The sequence below is a fragment of the Balaenoptera borealis genome (assembly GCF_965194805.1).
Source record: "Balaenoptera borealis genome assembly, chromosome: 4".
In the NCBI taxonomy this organism is placed as follows: Eukaryota; Metazoa; Chordata; class Mammalia; order Artiodactyla; family Balaenopteridae; genus Balaenoptera; species Balaenoptera borealis.
In genome coordinates this window covers 114,670,345-114,694,977 of record NC_138861.1, presented here as the reverse complement: position 1 = coordinate 114,694,977, position 24,633 = coordinate 114,670,345, and the positions used below count along the sequence as shown (strand labels likewise).

The following is a 24,633-nucleotide window of genomic DNA, read 5'->3' as shown; positions in this document are numbered from 1 at the left end:
TAAAGAAAAACAGCACCTTCCTCTTGCCTGCCAGAGGTAACCACTGTTAACATTGGCACAGATTCACATATGCATAATTTTATAAATATAGTTGAGATCGTAGGGAAGTTATGAAGAACATGGGTCTTGGAACCCATCCCATCTCAGCTCACTGTCTATGCAACCATGGGCAAGTTACTTAACCTCCCCATGCTGCACTTTTCTCATCTTTAAAAGGAGGTGATACTATAACCGATCTCACAATTAAAAGGTAATTTGTATAAACTTCTTAGACCTGTGCCTGGCTTACCGGAAGCCCTCAGTTATTTCCCATCTGATTATTTATTATCTTTACTTATTGTTATTCTCGTAATTGCAACCTTTCTTTTTTTTTCTTTTTTTTTGTTCCACTTAATATTATAACCTATTATGTAGGTTGCTCTTACTAGGATTATAAAACCCTTGGTCACCAAAGTTACTAGGGAGTTGTAGAACTTGACTACTCACTTTTCAGAAGTTTAAAGATGAACTCTTGCAAGAAACATAAGTCAAGTGAAGCAAAACTCGTCTCTGGAATCAGGCCTCTGAGTGGAAGTGGATCAGGGCACTCAGCTTCCTCCTCTGAGTCCCCTTTGTTCAAATTCTGACCTACCTCTCCCTCCAGAGGCTCCAGATGCTTCAAGCACTCGACAGAATCTTTTTCAAATTCCCCTAAAAAGCAAAGAAATCCCGTGTCAAAGGTCAGCCCCTTGAGCAAAAGATGAGCGGCTCCTCGGGGTCTGGCCCTCTGTCCAGATATGGGCAAGCCCATCCCTTCCGAACCCCAGTCCCTGCCCAGGTCTCCAGATGTACAAGAAGAATGTACTGGGACCAGTGCCAGATGGAGGGCAGCAAGGGAGGCTTCCTGGAGGAGGGGGTCCTTGACTGAGACGGGTATCTTTTTTCCAAACCACTTCATTGAGATCTAAATCACATACCATACAATTTACCCATTAAAAGTATATACTTAAATGGTTTTTAGTATATTCAGATATGTGCAGTCACCACCACAATCATTTTTAGAACATATGCATCACCTCCCCAAGAAAACTCTGGTTCCGTTTAGCCATCACCCCCACTCCCCAACCCTCCCTCAGCCTTAGGCAACCACTAACCTGCTTTCTGTCTCTACAGATTTCCCTATTCTGGACATTTCATATACAGGAAATCATACAATCTGTGGTCCTTTGTGACTGGACTTTTAACTTACCATGTTTGTTTTCAAGGTTCATCTACATTGTAGTACATATCAGTACCTCACTCCTCTTCAGGCTGAATAATACTCCACTGCATGAATGGACCGTATTTTGTTTATCCATTTATCAGTTGATGGATGTTTGGGTTGTTTCCACTTTGGGGCTACTATGAATAATGTTGTCATGTACATTCATAATATTGTGTGAACATATATATTTCGTTCTCTTGGGTACATACCTAGGAGTGGAATTGCTGGGTCATACAGTAACTAAATTTTTGAGGAACTGCCAGACTGTTTTCCAAAGTGGCTGCCCCATTTGACATTCCCACCAGCAGTGAATCAGGATGTGATTCCTCCACAGCCTCCCCAGCACTTGCTATTATTCACCTTTTTGATAGGGTTTTGAAGGATGAATAGGAGTGAGACCCAGTACACAGAGGTGGGAAGGCCATTCCTGGAGAAGGGCAGCTTGAGGGGAGATGAAAAGAAATTGCAGAGCAGGGAGCTACAGGGAACCATTAGCAGTTTGAGATTCCTGGAAAGTAAGGGGGGAGGTAGGGAGTTGCTTATCCGCTACAGCCCCCAAGCTCATAATAATAACACAGTGGACACCCAGAGTGTGCCGGGCATCACAGGATTAACTCATTTCCTTATGACAGCCCTGTGAGGTCAGTATTATTATCATTATTCCCAATTTTGCACTTGAAAAAATGAAGGCAGTGGGCAGAGAGTTCAGCCAAGGTGATAAACACAGTAAGTGGCAGAGCAGGGATTCAAACTCAGGTCCTTAATGGTGACAGGGTGCTGCCCACCTAAGATGTCACCAAGGCGGGGATGACTGTTGTCACCACAGAAAGGAGACATCAAGTATTAAACTGCCAGAGCCTCCTATGGAGGCAGAAGGCACCCTAGTGGCTGCCCAGGAATGGGGAGTGACTGCTCACGGGGATGGGTTCTGTTGCGGTGATGAAAATGTTCTAAACGTAATTGCAGTGGTGGTTGCACATATCTGTGAATATGCTGAAAACTACTTTCTGTGGGTGAGTTTTATGGTGTGTGAATTAGATCTCAATAACACTGTTAAACCAAAGAGCTCTGGGACCTTGCCGCATGCCTGCTCCCCACCCTGGTTTTGCTGAGAGGGAGTGGAGAGCCGGGGAGGGGACCGCTCAGGTTCTTCTGGGGCGGTGACAGCAGGAGCAGGCGGTCCCTGGGCTCACTCTCATCTCGAGGGGTTGGGGGGATCCCAGGCAACGAGAGCCACATGAGATCCTGCTCTGAAAGGATGAGTGGCTAATGCCCCCTCCCATCAAGACCGAGACTCAGAGACCCAGAGACTCAGATACCGCAGCTGCTCAAAGCCCTGCTTTCCAACAATATCACAGCAATTAAGGCAGACATGGAAACGCTCTTGAGAGCCTGTTAACATAAAACTGGTAGGCAGTTTAGGGAGAAGACGAAGCAAGGCGTGCCCATGTCTGTTTCCCTTTAAATAACTGCAAAGGCCCTCAGAGAGTTACATGGAATCAGAGCCACACGTATCTACAGCCTCATGGTCCCCCAGTACATGATTTTATAGATTTTGAAATGAGCCATAATCCTCTCCAGCGGGTAATTTACACAGTATAACTCTAGGCATATGGAGTGCACACATTATACTCAGTTTCAGGTAATGAGATTCATTTTTACTTTCATTGCCATTATTCACCTTCAACAAGACATTACTGAAGACAGTTTATTTCCTTACAAACCCCAGACAAAGGTGAGCCTCCTGTACATGTGTGCATTCCCTCATCAAATGTTTATTGAGACTCTACTGTGGGTAAGAGATATGTCCTAAACCACATGGCTCCTTCCTTCCAGGAGAACAGACGTGTGTGTGTGTGTGCGTGCACACACAGTCATGACTGTGTGTGAGTGTGTCTTGTGTCTCTGCATGTATGTGCACACACACATGTTGCAGGGTGATGGTGACAGTAGCAGGGGATGATAATTATTAAGCAAAGGATACATGTCACACCCTCAGGAGCCCCCCACCCCATGTCTGAAACCAGGAAAGACTTCCTGGGGGAGGTGACATCTCAGCTGAACCAGGCCTGCACACGGCTCTGATATCCATCTTCAGAAGAGCCCTGTGAGGCAGGCGATTTCAACCTTACTTTACCGATGAGGTAGTGGAAGCACAGAGAGGTTAAGTAAGTGGCCCCAGCCCACTCAGCAAGCACGGTGCAGAGCAGGGGCTGCACTGAGCAGAGGCTGGTTACCTGTGAGGTTCTGCAGGTGCTGCTTCCCCAGCAGGTGCTCTCGCTTGTTATGCAGGGAACTGAAGAACTGCCTGCAGGTCCGACAGTACAGGTCATCATTCTCATCCCCCTGTGGACCGAGACAGTTTCTGGTGAGCAGGGAGGAGGCGGGATCCCGCCTTCTCTGAACATAAAATTAGCTTAAAACGGCAGATGGGCTTCAGGCGGGCCAGGCTGGATCTTGCTAGTCCTCTTTTCACCTGTGAGATCGCTTGCCGAGTTGAGGCTTTTCTGAGCACGGCTGAGAATTTCAACTCATCCCAAGGCCTCTGTCACCGAGTGAGAGAGAAAGTGTTAGGAACGTGCCAAAGAGGGTATGACAGGGAGGTTTTGAGAATTGGTGGTGTTGTCTGAGTCCACAACCAATTCTGAGTTTTTCATATTTTCAAAGAGTTTGCTTTGAAAACATGAACAAAATGAACTCTGTGACTAAATGACAAAGATGTGTCCTTTCATCAAAATACATATGTACTAACCTGTAGGTGCTCATACATCCATGGACTATTCTGGAAGATGCACTAGAAACTGGTCGTAGTGGATGCCTTGGGATGCAGGGATGGGGCGGGGGAGTGAGGGTCTGGGGCTCTGTGCACAGAACCCACCTCTCATTGTAAACCTTTGTGCACTGTTTGCATTTTTTTTTTTTTACCATGCACGTATATATATATATATTTTTAATATAGAATACATAGTTTACCTTTTTATTAGTTTTTTGGGGGGAAAGGAGACTTTTTTTTTTTAAGATTTTTTTTTTTTTTAATTTGAAGACCACGGTTTTGTTTTGTTTTTGTTTTTGTTTTTTTTTAATTTTTATTTATTTATTTATTTATTTATTTTGGCTGTGTTGGGTCTTCGTTTCTGTGCGAGGGCTTTCTCCAGTTGCGGCGAGCGGGGGCCACTCTTCATCGCGGTGCACGGGTCTCTCACTATCACGGCCTCTCTTGTTGCGGAGCACAGGCTCCAGACGCGCAGGCTCAGTAGTTGTGGCTCACGGGTCTAGCCGCTCTGCGGCATGTGGGATCTTCCCAGACTGGGGCGCAAACCCGCGTCCCCTGCATTCGCAGGCGGATTCTTAACCACTGCGCCACCAGGGAAGCCCACGTATATTATTTTTAAAAGAAAAACAGTTAATTAAAAAAAAATAGAGCTGTATGTATTTGCTTACATTTAGTTCAGAGATGTAAAAACTCCCCAAGCTCTGACAAGAGATGGTTCCTGTCACAGACTTGAAGTGTCCCCTGCCGCCCCGAGAGCTGGCGGGGACCTGACCAGGCTCAGGACACTGCCACTCACTCTGCTTCTCAGGAATCCTCTCCCGCATCAGAGGGGCACTCCTTCAGCCCAGATAGGTGCCCCCAACTGGAAGAGTGTCTGTAGGGTTCCTTCCGCACCCTCTGTGAGGCTTGCCTCCGCCTCTCACTAAATGAGCAGAAAGACCTGCTAAGAGAGGCCAGGAGCAAGGGGGCCCCAGGGAGCTCCACCGCGGGAAGATGAGGAGGGCTGGCAGAGGGAGGGGGACTCGTCAGGAGGGAACTTCACGGAGGAGAGAGAGGCCACTGCCGAGAAAGGGCCCCAAATGCTCATCAAGGCCGGTGCCAAGACATCAGAGCGAACATCCAAGCTGCAAGTACACCTCAACAAAAAATTCCATCCTCTCACTTTTGCTTATAGAAATACGTCATTATTGTAAAATTAATCGCACGTAGCCCAGGGTGGTGGGGCTGAGCCTTCTAGGTTTGGTGACCTTTTGAACAATTATGGGAGGGACCCAAAACTCATTCAGGTAATCCCTAGTACAAATCCTTTCACAACCCGAAGCCAAGACTAGGAACCACTGTCAAGAGAAGATGAATCACAGGCACCCAAGAAAAAGTGTCCAAGAAAAACAATAGCCAGGAACCATTTATCCTGACTATTTCTCCGTAAAAGTGTGAGGTCTTCATCTATGAGAATCAGTGCATGTTTCCCTTCAAATTCAACTAGAGCAGCTGCACTTTCATTGGGTACCAGGCGCTGAGCTACTGGCCCTTGGCCTCTTGGCTTCGTGCCCCTGCATTACCAGGTATTAACAGGGCAGCCCCATAAAGAATGTGACACACGGTCCCACCTACACTGGTGTACAGAGATATGAGACGTGAAACAATAACAGTGACTAATATTTTCAAGCCAGGCATGGACACTGCATGACTGTCAGCTCTTACATCATTCACAGTCATGTTCTGAGCTATATTTTGTTATGAGGAAGGCCAGCCTCAGCCTTGACTAAGGTCACAGAATGGGTGAGGAAGAAAGGCAAGGATCTAAAAAAGCGTGGTGCCTGCTGGCCTCCCTCCATGGTGGGTGGGGGACATGGTGGGTAGGGAGATGGACGCCAGGTCATGGAAAGCAATGGGGAGCCAGCGCAGGCTCCAGGGAGAGGATGGCTGGGTTGGTGGGAGAGTAGCTGGCTGCGCACAGCAGACCCCTTCAGGGGGAGGGGCTGCCGGCGGGACTTCCACTCATGTGGCTCCTTTCATAGCGGCTCCAGCCTGGGCCGCAGAGGGCTGACCTTTCAGGTGGACAATGGACACAGGAAGTCCTTTGCCCTCTAAGTCTCAAATCATTTTCTAATGATAGAAGGTGGTGTACTTCAAACAATGTTTAAAGCTATTATAAATGCATGTTGAAAGTAACGGAAAAGGGGGGGTGTAAAGTGAAAAGTAAAAGGTACCCAACTCCCATTTCTACTCACTGTACTACAAGAGCTTCTTGTGTAGCCTTCCAGAACGTTTCAATGTAAACACATCTGCCCCTTAAGATTCACTTTCAATTGTTCTTCATTTGTTAACTATATATATTTCATCATCAATTAAATTCAAAGGGGAAACACCTACAAGTTACACCTTAGCTCAGACCACCTGACAGCCCTGGTCCCCACTGCCGTGTCCTCGTCCCCACACACACGCTGTCTGCTCCAGGCGTCCTGAGCTGCTCAGGGTCCCACACACACACTGGGCTGCTTCCCATCCCCGGGCCTTTGCAATGCTTGTTTCCCCAGCCTAGAGCTCCCGCTGTGCTTCATTTCCATCCGGCCAGCATTTCCTCTAGGAATTTCCCATTTCTTCTTCACGAGCATCATCTCAGAATCACCTGCCCTGAGACTGACTCGCCCAGAGTCAGGGGCTGCTCTCACCGTGCACGTGTGTCCATCACAGCAGATCCTGGTGTGAAGTGTTGCACACTTGCCAGTTTCCCCTGAACAGGAGCCGTCAGGCTGTGCTTCACCCACCTCTGCATCCTCAGCCTGGTCTCCCACCTCCCACCGAGCTGGGCTCAGTACATACTTGTCCAAGGAACACACAAAGAAAGGCCTCCATAAGGGACTGATGTGTGAGCCACACTCCAGCAGTGCATGAAATCCTGTGCCCGGATGCTGTGGTTTCCTGGGGCTGCCATAACCAACTACCACTAACTGGATGGCTTAAAACAACAGAAGTTTACTCTCTCATAGTTTCGGAGGCCAGAAGTCTGAAATCAGCCTTACTAGACCAAAATTAAGGTGTGGGCAGGGCTTAGTTCCCTCTGGAGGTGCTGGGGAGAAACTGTTCCTGCCTCTTCCAGCCTCTTCTGGTGGCTGACAGCTTCCTTAGCTTGTGGCCACATCACTCCAATCTCTGCCAGTGGTCACATGGCTTCTTCGTCTTCTGTGTCAAATGTCCCTCTCCCTCCCTCTTCTAGGGACACTTGTGACTGCATAATTCCCCTCCCTCAAGATCTTAACTTAGATCACAACTTCAAAGACCAACCCGTTTTTTGCCATATAAGGTAGCATTCACAGGCCCCAAGGATTAGGACCCAGATATCCTTTGGGAGGGACCATTTATCAGCCGCCCATACCAAATGAGGGTGATTATTTTAAAACCACATCCCCCTGCCCCCCCAGCGAATACTTACGTCAATTGCTGAGAAGTCAAGGCCCTCGCTCTCAAATTCACATCCTAGTGTACCTGTTCCTGATGGAGAAAAAAACAGCATCATTTTACAAAGCATCTGTCTCAGAAAAGGCCTCAGCCTTATTGCAGAAGCATCAACACAAGGGTCAGAAGCGCCTTCTGAGGCTGAAAAGATTTATCCTAAGAGGTCGCCATGCTTCCTGCTGGAGGATCAGTGCTTGACTTCAGCTGCTCAATTTCAATAGAGGTCTGAAAATCCCTTATTATAAACCAAGAGGAAAAACCGGATACCTCTGACTTCAGTTTATAAACACCTGGCCAGGTACGGAATGAAGATGAGAGAGAAACAAGGAAAAACATAAACAATTCATTTTTTATTAGCATGGCAGAATCCAGTGGTATTTTTAAAAATTATTATAATTATTATATTTTTATATAGTAAACTTTTAAAATTTACTGTGTTTTAAATAAGACAGAAATACATCTTATTTAAAAACCAAGCTCTCTTGGAGCGGCCTTTCTTTGTAACACGCCAGCTTGTCATGTGATGACAATCTACAAATAATCACAAAAATAAGACGGCAGCAGAACTCCAGCATGGCTGAAGGATTAAGCACGATGCGGTGTTCTCTGCGAAGCCTGACATAGCATTCTTAGGGAGAAAAATATGAACGGGGAATGACAGCTGTTCATGGGGAGACCCTTAGCCAGAGGTCTCAGGGCACAATCGGCTTAGCTTTGACATTCAAATGAGGACCAGAGGCCTCACAGCTCCCTCAGAACCATCCGACATCCCACTCTGCTAACACTAATTATATGCTAGACCGGTGGTTTTCAATGGATTATTTTTATCCGCAGGTGCTTGATTGAAAACAAATGTTAAGTGGAAACCCAAGAAATACAATGGGCCGGAGTGGAGCTGCCTGTGGACCAACTCAGCCCTCTGCTTGTTTTTGTAATTAAGTTTTATTGGCATGCGGCCTCACCCATTCATTAACATATTGTCTATGCTGCTTTCCTGCTACAACCATAGAGTTGAGGGGTTGCAACACAGACTACAGGGTCCACAGAGAGTAAAGTGTTATCTAGTCTTTTACAGAAGTTTGCAGATACTCTCTCTGGATGAAGCTGTGGCGGAGGGGGGAGGCTCGTGCCCCAGTGCCAAGGGTATGAAGCACGAATACTTGCTGAACTCGCTGTGTGCCAGGCACTGAGCACCAAGTTCCTATGGTTTAACTCGTTTGATCAGCACCAGGCCCTGTGCAGGAGGTCCTATTACAGCCCGACTTTCTATATGAGGAAACGGAGGCACTAAATGCTTTAGTGATTTGTGCAAGGTGGCAGAGCCAGGATTTGGATCCAGGCATTTGGACCGCTGAGCCCACACCTGACCACTATGGAGGCAGCGCTCAGCCAGGCCCAGGCGGGAGTGAGAAGCGGCAAAGTGGAGAGCTGATGGGCTCTGGCGGGATGCCGGTCAGCCCCCAGCATGGGGCGTGCAGGAAGAACCCTCAGGACGGACAGTGACGGACCCCGCACCACTGGTGAGGACACCCCAGCTGCCCTGAGGCCGTGTGCCCCTTGGAGGGGAATGTGCCACGGGTGGGGTGGCAGCCCTGAGTCTGAATGTAAAATGGGCCTCTGGTGGGCACTGCAGTTGATACAGCTTCCAATAAGGATGGCAAAGACGGTGAACGAGAAGCGACCTCCGTGGTGAAGGCAGGGTCAGCAGACAATAAAGGGAGTTTGCGTCTCTGCCTTAGGTCTGCACCCCCAGAGGCACACTCTGAGACAAGAATTTTGGTGCAAGTGGGGGTTTTTGGACAGTGATCCCAGGAAATGCTGGTAGAGGAGTGGGGAAGTGGGTCGGGAAGGGGAGAAAGCCAGTATGGGGGCCCTTGCTGAGCAGAGGCCACTACAGTCAATAGGGCGCAGTCCCACCAGGAGCCTCGAGGGGGCGCACGGGACACATCTCAGCATGGCGGGTTGCGGGAGTTGCGGTGTTTACCTGCCATTCTTGCCATTCCTGTGCGCACTGGTTTAGGGATGCTCGGTGTGTTGATTCCTGACACATCAGGCCTGACTCCAGTTGGGCAATGCCGGGGCCTGCAGTAGGATGCTGTTGGCACGTGGGGCCGGTAGATGCTATGGGGACATGGACCCCCAGCGTAATCAGAGTGTGGTCCCTGCACCAGCAGCCTCGGCAGCCCCAGGGGCGTGTTGGAAATGCAGACCCCAGACCTGCAGGGTCAGAACCTGCATTTTAACAAGACTCCCAGTGATCCAGGGTACTTTCGTGTTTGAGAAGCAGTGAGTTCCATAACTGCGGGTTCCTTTCCTCTTTCTAAGGACTAAAATGTAATCACTGGTCCAGCACTACCTGACCGTTCTCTGACGTTCCCGAGAAGGAGGGAATGAGATGTCTCCTCTTTAATCAGGTACAAGATGTGTCTCAACCCGGCCAGAAGAGCCGCAAAGGGAGACCATGATGCTGGCTGCTTTGTTCGGGGCGTGGCTCTTCCCCCAGCTTTGCGGAGGTATAATTGACACGTTTAAAAATGTATATACTTAAAGTGTTCAAAGAGGATCTACTCTCAGTGAATTCAATACACAATGGGGAAAGGATAGTCTCTTCAATAAATGATGTTGGGAAAACTGGATAACCACGTGCAAAAGAATGAAGTTGAACACTTATTTTACACCATACACAAAAATGAACCTGAAATGGATTAAAGACTTAAATGTAAGACCTGAAACTGAAAAAACTAGAAGAAAATGTAAGGAAAAGGCTCCTAGACACCAGTTTTGGCAATAGTGCTTTGGATATGACACCAAAAGCACAGCAACAAAAGCAAAAATAAACAAGTGGGACTACATCAAACTAAAAAGCTTCTGTGCAGCAGTCAGCAAAATGAAAAGCCAACCTACAAAACGGGAGGAGATACCTGCAAACAGTATATCTGACAAGGGGTTAATATCCATAATATATAAGGATGTGAATGCTGACCAAGGCTGAGACTAACACAGAGCATTTTTCAAATGTCACTTCTGCCGTAAAACATCCCATAGCCTCAGGCCTGGGAGGCAGAAGCTGCAGCCCACCCCAGCCGGGCCCCACTCACCGCACAGTGCCTGCACTTTGTGCGCTGCCCGCCTCCGCAGGAAGGCTCGGTAGGCCTTGGAGCTCTGGTAGGCCTGCAGCTCTCGGATGTAGCGCTGCTTGTCCTCAAGTGCCTCATAAACGTACCTCTGGAAGAAGGAGCACAGAGATTCTGAGACTCTCCTAATCCGGGGGAGGGGGGGCGGCTGGAGGTGTCCTCTTGTCCAACTTGCCTCAGTCTTTCTAGGATGGTCCCAAGAAGCTACTGCTCATCTTCTACTTGCATACCTGCTGGGATGGGAACCTCACTACCTAACAGCAAGTTCATTCCTTACTTGAATGATGCAGACCACAGAAAGTTTCCCTTCCAATCAGTTGGAATCTGCCTCCCTGTGGCTTTTACCATCCTGCTAGGTGTGGTCTGATGACTGCAGAGGAGGGTAGCACTCAGCTCCCCTCCCCGCCTTGAGGGACCTTACACTTCTATTCAATTATCACACAAGCAAACATCAGTGGTTAACTCTGTGCAGGGTCCTGGGTGGGGCACTAGTGATAGAGACGAATCAGACCCAGCCCCAAGCTACCCCATCTGTTACTGTTTTCCCTCCATCAGTAACACCTGTCTCAACCTTCCTCCCCTGGCCAGATCTTACTAATCCTTCAAGATATATCACAGAACATTTACCTCCTTGAGCATCTTTCTCTGATGCCCCCAGGTTGACTCAGGGCACTCCCACACTGGTTTAGGTGCCTCCTGGAGACCCCCTGCCCCTGGTACAGACCTCTGTACCCCTCACCATGGATTGTATGCGTCCACTTCGGGGGTCCCGACAGCCTAGACTGTGAGTTCCTTGAAGGCAGGGACTTGGACTCATCTCCAGCCACAGAGGCTGGCACCAGCTGGTGTAACCCAGGGACAACTAGTGTGTATGTGTGTGTGTGTGTGTGTGTGTGTGTGTGTGTGTATGTGTGTGTGTGTGTGTCTGTGTCGCCAAAGGTCACTCTAAGAATAGTTGTCAAGTAATTATTATTCACAGTGATTATTTACTTTATGCACTTGGTAATTTGAAATAAATTATCACGTTAAGTAAAAAACTTTTAAAGCATTGATGTGTTGAACTGGTCCTAATAAAGTATGGAGCTGACAGTCCCTTAGATGGCCTCTTTCCTCAGGCTTCTGGACCCTCTTTCCACCTGGCATGTGGTGCACGGCCTCTGTCTCATTCCTGCAGGGACTTGAGTCTCACTGAGGGGACAACTGACAACGCGGTAAGGCAGGGCTTTTAAAAGATTTGAAGGAGCTCCAGGTATGGCAGCTGGGGTGCAGAGAGAGTAAAGAATTTCTGAAATTATGAAAATAGCTTAGAGACTCCCTAAAACCTTGGATCAGAGGTTCTGCCCCTCGCTGCCCCATAAGAGCTACCCTATGCTTTGCAATCACTATGCTTATTTCAAAGCCAATTGTAATTTTTGCTCAGCCCCTCACACTGGCATGTTAGCGGTTTAAGCCGTTGTAGCAGGTGGGGACTAAACCTAACCATCCTCACCCAACTAAACCAAGGTAGTTTTGCTTTGACCTCTTTTACATTTCAGCAGGTATGTGTGGTGGGAACATTTCTTCCCCACTCCCAATGTTTCCTTCTGTAAGGCGGAAGCGTAATCCTTCTGGCCTCTCCTGCACTGCCCTCTCCTCCATGTGGGAGGAGGGGTTTATCTAAGGGTAAATTGGGAGCCAGAACCAGAGATGCTTGGTGGAGCCCCGCCTCTCTCCTCCCCCGAGACCTGCCTCCAGCAGACAGCCAGGGCCCCAGTCTGCTCTTAGACAGAGTCGGGGTGGGGGGGCCTGCCCAGACTGGGACAGCCAGGGCTCTTCCAGTTGTCTCACTGGCTACTGGATCTACTTCCTGAGTGGTTGCAAACCTGAGTAGCAAGGAGAGGAATGTTATTAGTTGACACCACGCCCCCAACTTAGGATTTCACGGGGTTGGCCAAAAAGTTCGTTCGTGTTTTTCCGTAAGCTGTTATGGAAAAACCGAAATGAACTTTTTGGCCAACCCAATAGTTAATTTGAAGCAAGGGTTTTCTACAGCAAAAAAGTTGCAAGCGCAGGGGTTTAAAGAAGCTCATCTCAGAGTCTTTGCATTTAACCCAAAGAAATGACACTCCAGAGGCAGCGGGCAGTTCTGGGAAAAGTATGGGCTCTGGGGTCAGACATACTTAGAAGGAGTTTGGGAGGGATTTTGTAGGAAGGGATGCTGAAGTAGGCGTGTCTTGATCCGTGTGACTGGAATGTGGGGTGGGGTGGTGGCAGAAGTTGACGTTGGACATGAATGCCATGGTAAAGGCATGACTGTATCCCCTACGTTAGTGTTTCTTCCCCTGTGACCCCAGAACGTACTTCCCTAGGAGGCTAACAGGTGCTCTGTGTATAAGGGGTTCCATAGTGGAATTAGTTTGAGAAAGCCTCACAGGAGAGATGACAGAGATTCTCACACCCCTGGAGTGCTCTGCCCCGTCTCTCCTTCCACACCTCCTTCCAGCAGAGCACAGACCTCACCTGAAATATTTTTAAGTGAATAAAATTATATTAAAATGCTCCAACAAGAATTCCTGCAGGGGGAAAAAAGATCTGTTTCACTTGATTTACTCCAGAATTTCCTAAACTTATTGGACCATTTAGCCATGTTTCATGGATTCGCCCTTCCTCCTGACACAGTTTGGGAGATGGTGGACGCCAAAGCCACAGAGACCAGTAATTGCTTTTAAGGGGTGGGGTGAGAGGCACCTCCCACCTGCCTTCTGGCAAGTTCCCTCTGGCTCCAGTGTGAAAAGACGGACCAGGAGGGAACAGCCCCTAATCAAGGCCGCAGACAGCTAGGCCCACTCCTCTGCTCATTCCACGCAGAAAAGGACTTACTTGCTTTTTCTCTTGGGGCAGCTGAGCCCACTGAGCGGCCAGCATCTTCGTGATTTCCGTGAAAGGCAGACCTGGGTGCCTGGCCCTCAGGGGGCTCCTCTGCTCATTGAGGAATATCACGTACCTGCACCAGGAACGGAACAAACACAACAGCTCTGAGCTACCGGCTGGAGGGGAGGCCGCAGGGCCTGCTGCAGCCACTTCCACTTTCAGGTTTTCATAAAAATAAACAGTCATGGGTTTGCCCATATTTTTCAATCTAACCCTGAAATGGAGGTTAATGGAAAAGCGGGAAATATTTGAATGGCTGGCTTATCCAGAGACTGATGGAAGACCTAAGGGGGCCCCCCCCAATGGGAGGGGCATGAAGACTGAGTGGGAAACTCACTCAACCCACCTGAGCCTCAGTTTTCCCCTCTGTGTAATGGATATAACACTGCTCATGAGGTTGTTGTGCAGCCCAAATGCTCCAGGTACAGGCCCTCTAACCCTCCCGATCAGGTTCGGGTTGAGGGAGAGGGAGAGAGGCTGTGGGCATTGGGGTGAGACAAACCAGTCTTTGGAACAAAAGCCACGTCCACAGGAATTACAGGGAAACTGAGAAAAGACCTTCACCCTTAGAAATGTGCGGACCCTGAGGATAAAAGAGAAAAGCGCACAAGCTTCCAGAGGAGCAAAGTGACCCTCAGAGCAGTGGGAAGTGACTGGCCTGGGGCCTCTCTTCTGCAGCCTCCGATGGCAGGGGACAAGGGACGGACGGTCTCAGTGCACTTGGTTGGGGGGGGGCGTTTTGAGCCTTGATGAAGGTTAACTAGCTCGCCTGAGGCCATGAAGCATCCACATCTGCAAGCCTGAAAGGGAAACCAGACCTGCTGGCCTCACAGCCACCCCCTTTCCTGTCTGTGAGCCAAGCCCAGCTCTCCTTTGGGCATCAGAACCTTATTCTAGCTTAAAGAACTAAACAACCCTCCCTCACTCCCTGGGGGGTGAGGCCCCATAACGATCAAGGGCCCTGAAAAACAGATAAAGGCTGAGATGGGATAAGAGGCCATCCAGGCCTGGCACACAGCAGAGGCCACATGGTGAGCCCAAAATGTTACCTGGACATCCGTCAGGTAATCTCCCCATCTTACCCTGTCCTAGGAGCGCGGGGAACAGGAGGCTCCCTCGGGGGTTTCCTTTTCTTGCCTTTAGGCCAGCCCCCTTTCCTTTTCTGAAAGAGTAATACACAGAGGAGAACCTCAGGATTGTCAACAATGATTTACCATATTCGAATCACAGCCTACAATACGGCAACATACTAAAGTGTCCTCGTCACACTTTACCCACGCGGCCTCTGACCTCCTGGCAGCTCTGCGGCGTAGCAATAATCGTGCCCTGAAGATGAGAGAACCGAGGCTTGGAGGACGTCATCACTGCCCTGGTGTCCCCAGAAGGTGGGGGAGCCGGAGACATTCCCTCCCATTGTGTTATGACTGCATGCGGACATTGGGCGCAATCAAGAGAGCAACATGAGGTTTCAGTAACTCGGTTCACAGCGGGTGGGGCCCGGCGTCAGCACTGGGGACAGGGCGTAAACATCTGAGCTTGCCTGGTGCTCAGCCTGGGTTCCCATCTCAGCTCTGCCACTTACCTGTTATGCGGCCTCAGGTAAATTAGTAACATCCCCGTGCCTCCGTTTCCCCACTTGTAAAATGGGGATCATAAAAGTCTGAACCTTGTGGGTTGCAGTGAGGATTAAATGTGGAAATATTCATGTATTTCTTAGAACAGAGCCAGGCACCTAGTAAGTGCTCACTAAACGCAGGCCGCCACAATCGAATGCAGACCCCTCCTGTGGCAGCCAGCTCTCGGCAGGGAGACCCAAGCTGCCCCTCTCTCTTCCGTTCACTGCGTTTCTTGGTTCATCAACAGTGCCTGTGCCCTTGCTGCCACTGAGGCCCTGTGCCACGTTCGGAGGCTAGAGGGCTGAGTAAGACGCAGACCTGGCCCTCAAGCAGCCCAGTCTGATGCAGGAGGTCTGATGCATGTAAATAATGGCAACAATTCATTACAGGGATAACAGTTACAGAACGACAGCCTGGACACCCTTCCATTCACGTCTCAGTTTCAAATTTTCCTAAACCAAACACACATACACACGCCACTAATGGTGGAGAGTAATCAAAATGTGGCCTTAAAAACCTCTGTTTCAGCTGTTTCAGCTTTCCAGTTTTCAAAACTCCCTCCCAGACATGCCCATTGTGGCCTTTCCAGGGCCAGGAGACACAAAGTTGGTCAGTGGCCCAGCAGGCTGGCTGGGTGAGGATCTGGCGCTGCCACAGCCAGGCCACATGTGCTGGGGACCAAAGGACGGAGGAGGTCAGGGCAGCAGCTGGCATGGGCACTTGAGGAACCGGAGGGTAGAGCTCGGGCCAGGCAGAGGCAAAGAGCCAGGCTAGTAGCCACGTGTGTGAGAGAGAGATTGCTGCAGAGCACCTAGCAAGGTGCCGGGCAGGCTGTAGGTGCATGACAGAAATGACACTCAGAAATGACAAGAAATGACACTCTCCCTTCTTCACTTCCTTGCTGATCCCTGGAGTCTGAAAGTGAAGGACAAGCCTTTCAGAACCCTGGAGAGCTCCCGGGTCCTGAGGTCAGCTCTGATTCCGTGTAAGAAAAACTGAAACCATTTCTACAGTCCAGGTCACTGGGAGCTTTCCAACACACATGTTCCTGAATTTGAGTCTCACATTCCCCACCAGAAGCAAATATTTCAATCATCCCACGCCACAGGAAGACACTCAGAAAGAGGAAGGACTTGGCCACTTGGCGGCCTCTGTTAGAGCCGTGCCTTCCGAGGGAGACCCCACAGCTGCCTGGAGGCACGTGGGATGTGGACCGGCTCACCCAGCCCTGCCTCACAGTAGCCACCTCCTGTCTGCCTGCTCAGCTCCTCTGCCGTAGCACACGGGGGAAGTTGTTTGTTTGTTTCTAATTGGAGGAAACACTTTCATTTATTGGTATTTATTGTACTCTATATTTTAGTTTCATAAGTCAAAACTAAAAATAAAAATGCTTATCATTTTACTGCCATCTTTGGTCCTTTGTCTCAGGTTCTTTATTAAAAGAAAATCCTTCCTGAGTGTTTTCTTCGTTTGCCTGGAAACCATAGTTACAGAGACAAAGGCACTTGGGAAGGCTGCAGGGATACTTTTCTCTGAAGCTTTTTGTTCTCGCTGAATTTCTCACACAAGATTTATACCAAATTGACTCTGCCCTAAATAGAGCCACGTACACAGTGAGCTGATCATTAGCACAAGGTGTTACTACATGGAGAGCATTTCCCACACACTCAACTACATTAGTTTAAAAGGAAAAGCAGAAGTAGAACATGATTGAGCAAGGAAAGACTGATTACAAAAAAGTGCAGTCAGCAGGAGAGCAGAAAATCAGTGGATTGGCAAAATTCAAGGGGAAAAGATCCATTTCAATTGGATTCTTGACCAGCACAGAACTTTCATGTTCAGACTGTAACAGACAGTGAATTTTGGATATTTGGTTTTATACACAGAATTTTCTTTTACAAAGAAAATGTCCATTGGGAGTCAGCAGGGTGTAGCAGAAGGTATGAGGGGCTTGAGTGACAGATATGGGCTCACTCCCTGGCTCTGACACACTCTAAGTCTGAGCCCCCCTTACCTCTGCAGCTCCTAACTGTGACACAACAAAAGGCAGCACTGGGGTGGGTTTGTAGAGGGCCAGAACAGTCCCAGCACATAGCAAGGCTCAATGCATGTATGTTCCTTCTCTTTATTGATAAGGTAAAAAAAAACTCAAGAACATACCAATGAACAGGATTCTACAAGGCAACTGAGCAGATCTCAAGGAGAAAAATATTTCAGTTTACACAACTAATCACGTCAATCATTTGGGAACCAGATCAAAGCTCAGATGATGATTATAATCATGGTTGGGAAAAGGATCTTGGCCCCAGTGGTTTTACAATCAACTCCCCCAGCAAAGTCCAGGTCCTGGTTATTTTCTCACTTAGCCACACTGTGCACTCCACTCCACTCCTCACCAGCTGCTTTCCCTGCACAGAGGATGAATGGGGGTCATCTCCCAGGTGAGAATGGCTCACCTCACCCCAGAACCTTCACCAGAAACCCCACGTTTCCTGGAGTAGTTAGGCTCAGGAGCCAAGCTCTTTGAGATCGAATCCTGCTCTGCCATTTACTGTGTGACCCTGGGCAAGTTCCTTGACTTCTCTGTGCCTCACAGGGTTGAGAGGGTTTGAAGAGACAATGCCCAGGAGTGCCAGCCTAGAGCTCGGAGCACAGAACACACTAAACATGCGGGTGTTATCACTCGTGTTACGATGCCAACGCAGCACGTGAGGCCCTCTGTGCCTGCCCTGGACCGCACTTGCCTTTGGCTCCTCTGAGCCCTGCTCCTTCGGGTCCCCCGGTTCAGGCAGCACAATGTGCTGAGTGGGCAGAGACACCAGGTCCCGGCAGCGCGTCTGGATCACGGAGCTCCCAGGTAGTAGGCTGCCTGTCCCATTTGGAGATGGGAGAAGGAATTCTATGGGCACTAAAACAGCAAGAAACGGCCGCATAAGGTCAGAGACATTGAAATCACCACCACCCCTAGAGTCAGTCCATCCAACACAGGCACTCTGCGATATGCCATTTGTGTTTTCAAATGCCCACAAGTGACAGCAAATGCCTAAAACCTGAGTTGGTGGTCATTTCTCCGGGGCACAGATGGTAAGGACAGGGGAGGTGCCACACAGAAACAAGTCACTCCCTGTGAGCAGGACAACCGAGCTGGCCCTCAGGTCCTGCTCTGTTGGACCTGCCTCACGGACCCTCGCCCAGGGGAGCATCATGGTTAGAAGTGTGGGCTCTGGACCCAGACTGTTGGGGTTCAGCCCCCAGGTCCCATGAGTCAGCTTCACGCCAGCAGCAACTCATTTCACCTGCCGGGACCGTGGCTTCCTCTTCACAATGTTAGGGCAAACTCCAGACCAACTTCACGGAGTTGTTGAAACGCCTATTCACACCCTAGGTATTTACAGGATGCCTGCTATATGCTGGGCACGGCAGACAACAGCACATAGAACAGACAGATATCCAGTCCCCCTGGAGTTTACATTCTGAGGGTGGGGGATTAAACTAAAACGTGTAGGGTCCTCAGAGCAGCACACAGCCCTCAGTAGGTTCTCAGTAATGTCACTGTTATTTTAGTGACATTTTAAATTGGTGCGTTTACAGAAAACTATCCTTTGAGAATGTCAAGAATGTTATCTGTGGTCAAGTTATCCCCTGATCCCCTGTGAAGTAGGCAGGATGGTAATTATGATCCCATTTTACAGATGGGAGAGAGGTGGGAATGGGACACTACATAGCTCAGATCTATTAGATGTATGCACGACCTACACACACACACACACACACACACACACACACACAACCTGTTTGTAGATGGAGAAACTGAGGTGCCTGGAAGCAAAGTGATTCCAGAGAGAAGCCTAGAATCACACAGGTGGGAAAAGTCAAGTGAGATCTTGAACCCAGGTCTCCTAGTTGCCAGCCCAGAGGTCTGTCCTCCTCCTCCAACCTGCACCCCCTATGGTTTCTCGTGCGGAGGGGAAGGTAATAACTTTCAAGTGACCATGCTCAAGAGTGACCCCATCAGTATCCCATTAAGTACTACTTAACAACCACAATGCAGGCCCCCTGCCAAACAGCTCCAGACGCTGACTTGTCTTAGAGTGAGGAAAGACAGGAAGGAATCCACTGACTTCCCCCTCAGCTTCCTGGGAAGGGGAAGTGTGGCAAATAATGAGGACAAAGCCCAGCATTCTGGAATTTTCTTTGGCTTGTATCCACATGGCCAAGCCTGGTCCAGGCCTTGTAATCCATCACTAGGACTGTTCTCGTTTTTTTAAATGGTATTTCTGTTTTGAATCATAACTCGTGGGTATGGCTCAGAAATGGGGGGGGGGTACCCACGGGTGATGGTAAAGGGTAGACAGTGCCCCTCCCTGGTCCTCCAGCACCGAGTCCCCTCCCTGGAGGCTACCGGTTAGGGGGCTCTTCACATGCCCTTCCAGAGCTAGTCTGTTCATTTACAAACACTTCTGTCCCCCACACAATGGCAAACTAGTTGCACTGCACTAAATTTACTTCTTTCATTTACTATGTCTTTGAGTTCTTTCTGCACCAGTCCATTTACAGCTGCTGCATTTTCTGGTGAATGGGCCACAGAGCAGTTAGCGGCCCCTAGTAACAGATGCAGGTTACTCCTGGTCTTGCACACATAGCATTTCATGCATGCAGTGGGCTCTCTAGAAATCCGGTTGCTGGGTCAAAGGGCATGTGTGTTTGTAATTTAGATGGACCCTGGCTGGCACATACCCCTCCACAGGCTGGACCCACTTCACGCCCACCAGCAGCGTAGGACCTGGCTTCCTCCTGAGGATCCCTGTCTCTGGGTCCACAGGTGAAAATCTCACCACCTCCCTCTCTGCTCATATCACCCTATGGCTCCCCCTGACATCGGCATGGAGTCCAGGCCCCCTAGTCTGGTATCTGAAGCTCCAGGAGGCTGGGCCCTAATGACTCATCCAGCTGCACGCTCATCCAACTGATATAACTGACTCCAAAAGGTGGTGATGAAAATGTATGATAATCAGACCCTTTATGCATATTATCCCGTTTAATCTTCAGCATGACTCTGATTACCATGGCAATACCCACAGATGGAGAAAGAAGTTCAGAGAGGTCAGTGACCTTCCCAAGTGTCCACAGCATGGCAGGGCAGATGGGGCCCTCCACACTGGCTTGCCTACTCTTCCCATCTCCCCAGCCATCTCACCAACAAGCAGAAATCCTCTCCCACCTAGTACAGCCCGAATTCTGATGTCCTGATCCCACTGAGCGCAGCCCCAAATCTCCCCTGCCTTGCCTTCACCCTTTTCCAAGGATCCAGGAACAGCAGGAAGGAACCCATTTGGAGGACAGCTCCCAGTCGATTCATTCATTCAGTGGACAGACATTAGGACCAGTGCCAGGCCGCAGGCAGCGGCTGCAGAAACAGCAGTGGCTGACAATGCAGACTGCAGGGAGCTCTAGGTCAATACCAAGTCCTAGTTCCTTGGAGGGCAAAAGCCATGGTGATTACTTTGCCTAATGCTGAGACTGTGGAATAGTCTATGACTTGCTCAGGCTCTTCAATCCAGAGACAAGTGGTGCCTGCCCTGGGGCACTGGCCTCCCCACTTACTGGAGAGTGCAGTGGTCACCCCTATGCCTCAGCCAAAACGTCTGGCCTCAGAGCCAGCTCTGCCACCTATTAGGCACATCATCTCTCGTTCCTCAGTTTTCTCAACTGTAAGATGGGACTACTAAGAGGTGGCATGGTTATTACAGCGCCTGGCTCCCAGATAGCAGGCTATAGCCAAGAACTGGTGGTATTCTAACGTCGTCAGAGTCTGCGTTGGAACGTGAGAATACAGTCTTCAGAGTTCAACTTTAGGCTCGAATGTCACCTGCCCGCAGGTGACAGAAACATATCAGCCAGGAGCAAATTACGGGATTTTCACTAAATTATCATACAAGGTCGGGAAACGGGATTTTCTGCATAAAGGGAAGGTTCTGGACAGAGACCTGAATCTTTCCAGCGTCAGTTTCAACATTTGCACGGTAGACGCTGAAGCTCTGACACCCACCGACCTGGGCTCGAATCCTGGTTACTCCCCTAACGACCCGAGGGGCTCGTTCAAGTCACTGAAAGCCCTCTGTTTCTCACTGTGGAGCACAGTCCCCGCCCCCAGGTCGCCAGGGCGTTACACGGGACAGGTGAGTACAGGTTCTTTGAGCCGAGCGCGCGGCCCGACCGCCGCACAACGCAACAGCTCTCCTGACCAGAGTCGCCCGCTGACGCGCACGCGTCCGCCCCCAGCAGCGACTGGTGACCGTGGCGGCGGGCCGGGACCGCAGGCCGGTTCCGGAGCCAGGGCCGCCCCTGCTTCAGCACTGGCGGCCGCGGACGGCGCCGGACCCGCTCTCGGGCGGCTCAGGGGCGGGGAGGAGGTCACCAGAGCGCGGACGGGGGCGGCGGGGGAACAGACGGGCACCTGCGCCGAGGGTCGCGCGGGGAACGGACCGGCCCGGCGCAGGCCCCAGTCACGTGCCAGGGCCTGGGCACCGCCCCGGGCATCCACACCCGCGCCGCGGGGCTGGGCTGCACCGGGACGCGCCCACCCCGTCCCGGGGACGACCCCCCCACACACACACTCCCGGGGAGCGGGGCGCGCGCGACAGAGGGGAGGGGCCGCAAGTCCAGCCACTGACCCGCAGCCTGGCCGCTGTCCCGCTGCATGTCGCCCGCCCGCCGGGGCCACCACCCCGCGCCTGCGGCTCCGGGCTCGGCCCACCCGGTGCGCCAGCCCAGCGCCTGCCGCTCCGCCCCGCGCCCTCGGCTCCGTTTTCGCCCCGCCCCGCACGCCGTGGGCGGGCGGGCTCTCTGGAGCCGTCGTTCCCCGCGCTGCTGCCCGTCCCAGGGGCGCGGGCTTTGTCCGCCTTGGACAGCGTCTGGCCGCTGAGACGTGGGCAGGCGCGTGGGTCGAGAGTCCCAGCCGCGCGGGGGAGCTCCGGGCTCCAGGCTTTCGGAGTAACCGGGGTCTGGGCGGGGCCAGAGCGGGAGGGGCGGAGGACAGGGCAGCCCCGCCCCGCGCCCGAAACCCTGCTTTGGAGCTGCGGGTCCCTCCACCCGCCCCTTCAGTTACGTAAGTGCCCCTATTTAAACGTCTCAGTATTTTCAAGGCACACAAGAATGCATAATACATTAGCACTGTGGCGAAATTAGAAAATCCAGAGCAGCCAGCCCCTCTCGCGGAATCCAGCACCTCGAAGCCAACCACCTGTAAACCCATTGGAGGGCCTCCTTTACGTTAAAAAAATTTTCAAAATACACTTTCAAAGATAATTCTAAACATTTAGAGATAGCCACGAGCTCCACCCGCCTTCCAGTGGCAACACTTCTACGTTTGCATATCTCCTTCCGGTTTGTGGCAGGTGACCCGAAGGCAGTCATGGGCTCCACACACTCTCTGTAATTTAGAGGTTTCCTATAGGAAGGAACGGTCCCTGGAGCCACACGGGCTGAGTCCACCAGCCTACCTCTGCTGGGTGACCTTGGGCTGGTTACTTCACCTCTCTGGGCCTCACTCTCTTCATCTGAGAAGTGGGGATAATACTAGTGCCCATTAGATAGGACGATTGTAGGATCAGTGACTTAATACTCCTAAAGTGCATCAGAGGCAGTCCAGAAATGTGTCAGTTATTGTTTCTGAGGTTTTCTGCATGTATCAAGGGTAATGAGCAATAATTGTGTAAATACATAATTTGGTCTTTTCATACTCCCCACAGCTCCCCACTCCATTCCCTTGTTTTTATTTTTAACCAACCAATGGCTTCAACAAATTAGCCACTAAAGGTCTCTGTTCCTCAGTTTCTTCCTCTATAGAATAAAGATAGTATTAATAGCATCACAGGGATGTTTGAGGATTAAATGAGATGCTGTGAGAGGTGAATGTATAGAATTGTTGAGTACCACGCCTGGTGCCTGGTGTGTATTTTGCGGCTAATGACATAAATAGCTGCTCTTACCGCTGGTGTTGTCCATGCCCACAGGGAAGCCCCAGGGCTGAGTCAACCTGGACTGGGACTCCAGAGAAGGAAAGGAGCCCAGGAATCCTGAGTCCCAGCCCTTTTTTTTGCCAGTGGAGGAAACTGAGTCCTGGAGAGGGAGAGTGGCTTGCCCAAATGAAGCTCCTTCTACCTCCCCATGCAGCTTCTCAATTCAGTCTAATTAAGTGCAGCAAATACAGGAGGAGATCCCCTCCTTGCAAAACTGAGTAAAAAATATTCTCTTAAAATAAATCCTTGAGATTAGCTAGGAAAATTGTGAAAGAGAAGAATATTCAAGTGAGACTTGTATTTTCATACATCAGCCTGTACATAAGGCCACTGGAATCTAATCAGTAAGGTGTTGATAGAGGAATGGATGAATACGTGAGTGTAACAGAAGATGGAACCAAAATTAAATCCCAGAATATGTGTTAGTTAATTTATGACAAACATAATAGCTTAATTCAGAAAAAAAAGGGAATGAATTATTAATCAATACTGCTAACTGGCTAACCACCTGAGAAGAAAAAGGCTGGACTCCAATCTAATTTCAAATACAAAAGTAAATTCTAGATGGATTACAGACCTAAACTAATAAAGGAAACAATAAAAATAATACAAGACATTGGGATCCCAATATCACGCTCAGCTAGATAGCTCAACTGGAACACCCTCTCAGATCAAAGTACAGAGATGGGGGATTCTTTACAACAAACTTAAAATGCCCTGCTGAACCCACGGGGAAATATCCCACACATAAAAAGAATAATCACACCTCCCACATAAAAAAAAGACTAATCAGCCCAAAATAGAGTGGGTATTAACACAGAAATCTGAGCTCCACAGGATACAACCACCTATAACATGAACTTCAAGTTTTAGGGACTCATGCTGGTTCAGTGGACCAATGAAAAAAACCTGCTCATACCTGCTGCCTCTGGGTGGAAAAACCACAAACGTTATAAATAAATAGTCTCTCTTGAGAATTTGTAGCCAGAGGACTACTCCCATGTGTGTCTGAGGTTCAAATTTGCACTGCCCCCAAAGTAAACTCACCCATCAAACTGAATTAAAATAGTTGCAGGTTAGTATCGCCCCCTGGAGCCCAGAATAAGCAGATGCAAATGCTCTCTGGAGAAAAAACATCTTCAATCCAGGCCCATCACCGTATACCATATATGAGCTCATAATAAAAATTACCACAGGCACGAAGAAATAATGCAATATAAGTGAGATTCTGAAGAGTAACATTAATTTAAATACTGAAGTATTTCTGATAGTAGACACATAATCCACAGACTAAAATTAATCATGTATAAACAAAAAATGTTAAAAGAAATAAAAATGGAATAAAAAGAGTTCAAAGGTCAAACAAAATAACCAGGAACATTTGAAAAAGAATCAACTAAAACATCTTGAAATAAGAAATATAATCACTGAAATAAAAACCTCAACTGATGGGTCATATAGCAGATCAATTGTCTGA

At 49.6% G+C, this 24,633-nt stretch overlaps 1 protein-coding gene across 2 annotated transcripts in view; it reads right to left on the bottom strand.

Moving 5' to 3' along the window:
* LOC309627805 (uncharacterized protein) overlaps positions 1-22,038 on the bottom strand; it is a 28,038-nt gene extending 6,000 nt beyond the window's left edge. The window contains exons 1-9 of one of the 2 annotated variants that reach the window (XM_082390001.1): positions 21,810-22,038; positions 17,880-18,043; positions 14,602-14,681; positions 13,469-13,592; positions 10,574-10,700; positions 7,453-7,511; positions 3,720-3,788; positions 3,481-3,589; positions 487-690 (exon numbers count right to left, since the gene is read on the bottom strand). In XM_082390001.1, the coding sequence (XP_082246127.1) occupies positions 487-690; positions 3,481-3,589; positions 3,720-3,788; positions 7,453-7,511; positions 10,574-10,700; positions 13,469-13,592; positions 14,602-14,681; positions 17,880-18,043; positions 21,810-21,837 (964 nt within the window). In that variant the 5' untranslated portion in view covers positions 21,838-22,038. The remainder of the gene's footprint in view (positions 1-486; positions 691-3,480; positions 3,590-3,719; positions 3,789-7,452; positions 7,512-10,573; positions 10,701-13,468; positions 13,593-14,601; positions 14,682-17,879; positions 18,044-21,809) is intronic. The other variant, XM_082390000.1, reaches the window with a different exon arrangement.
* Positions 22,039-24,633: the final 2,595 nt, after the last annotated feature.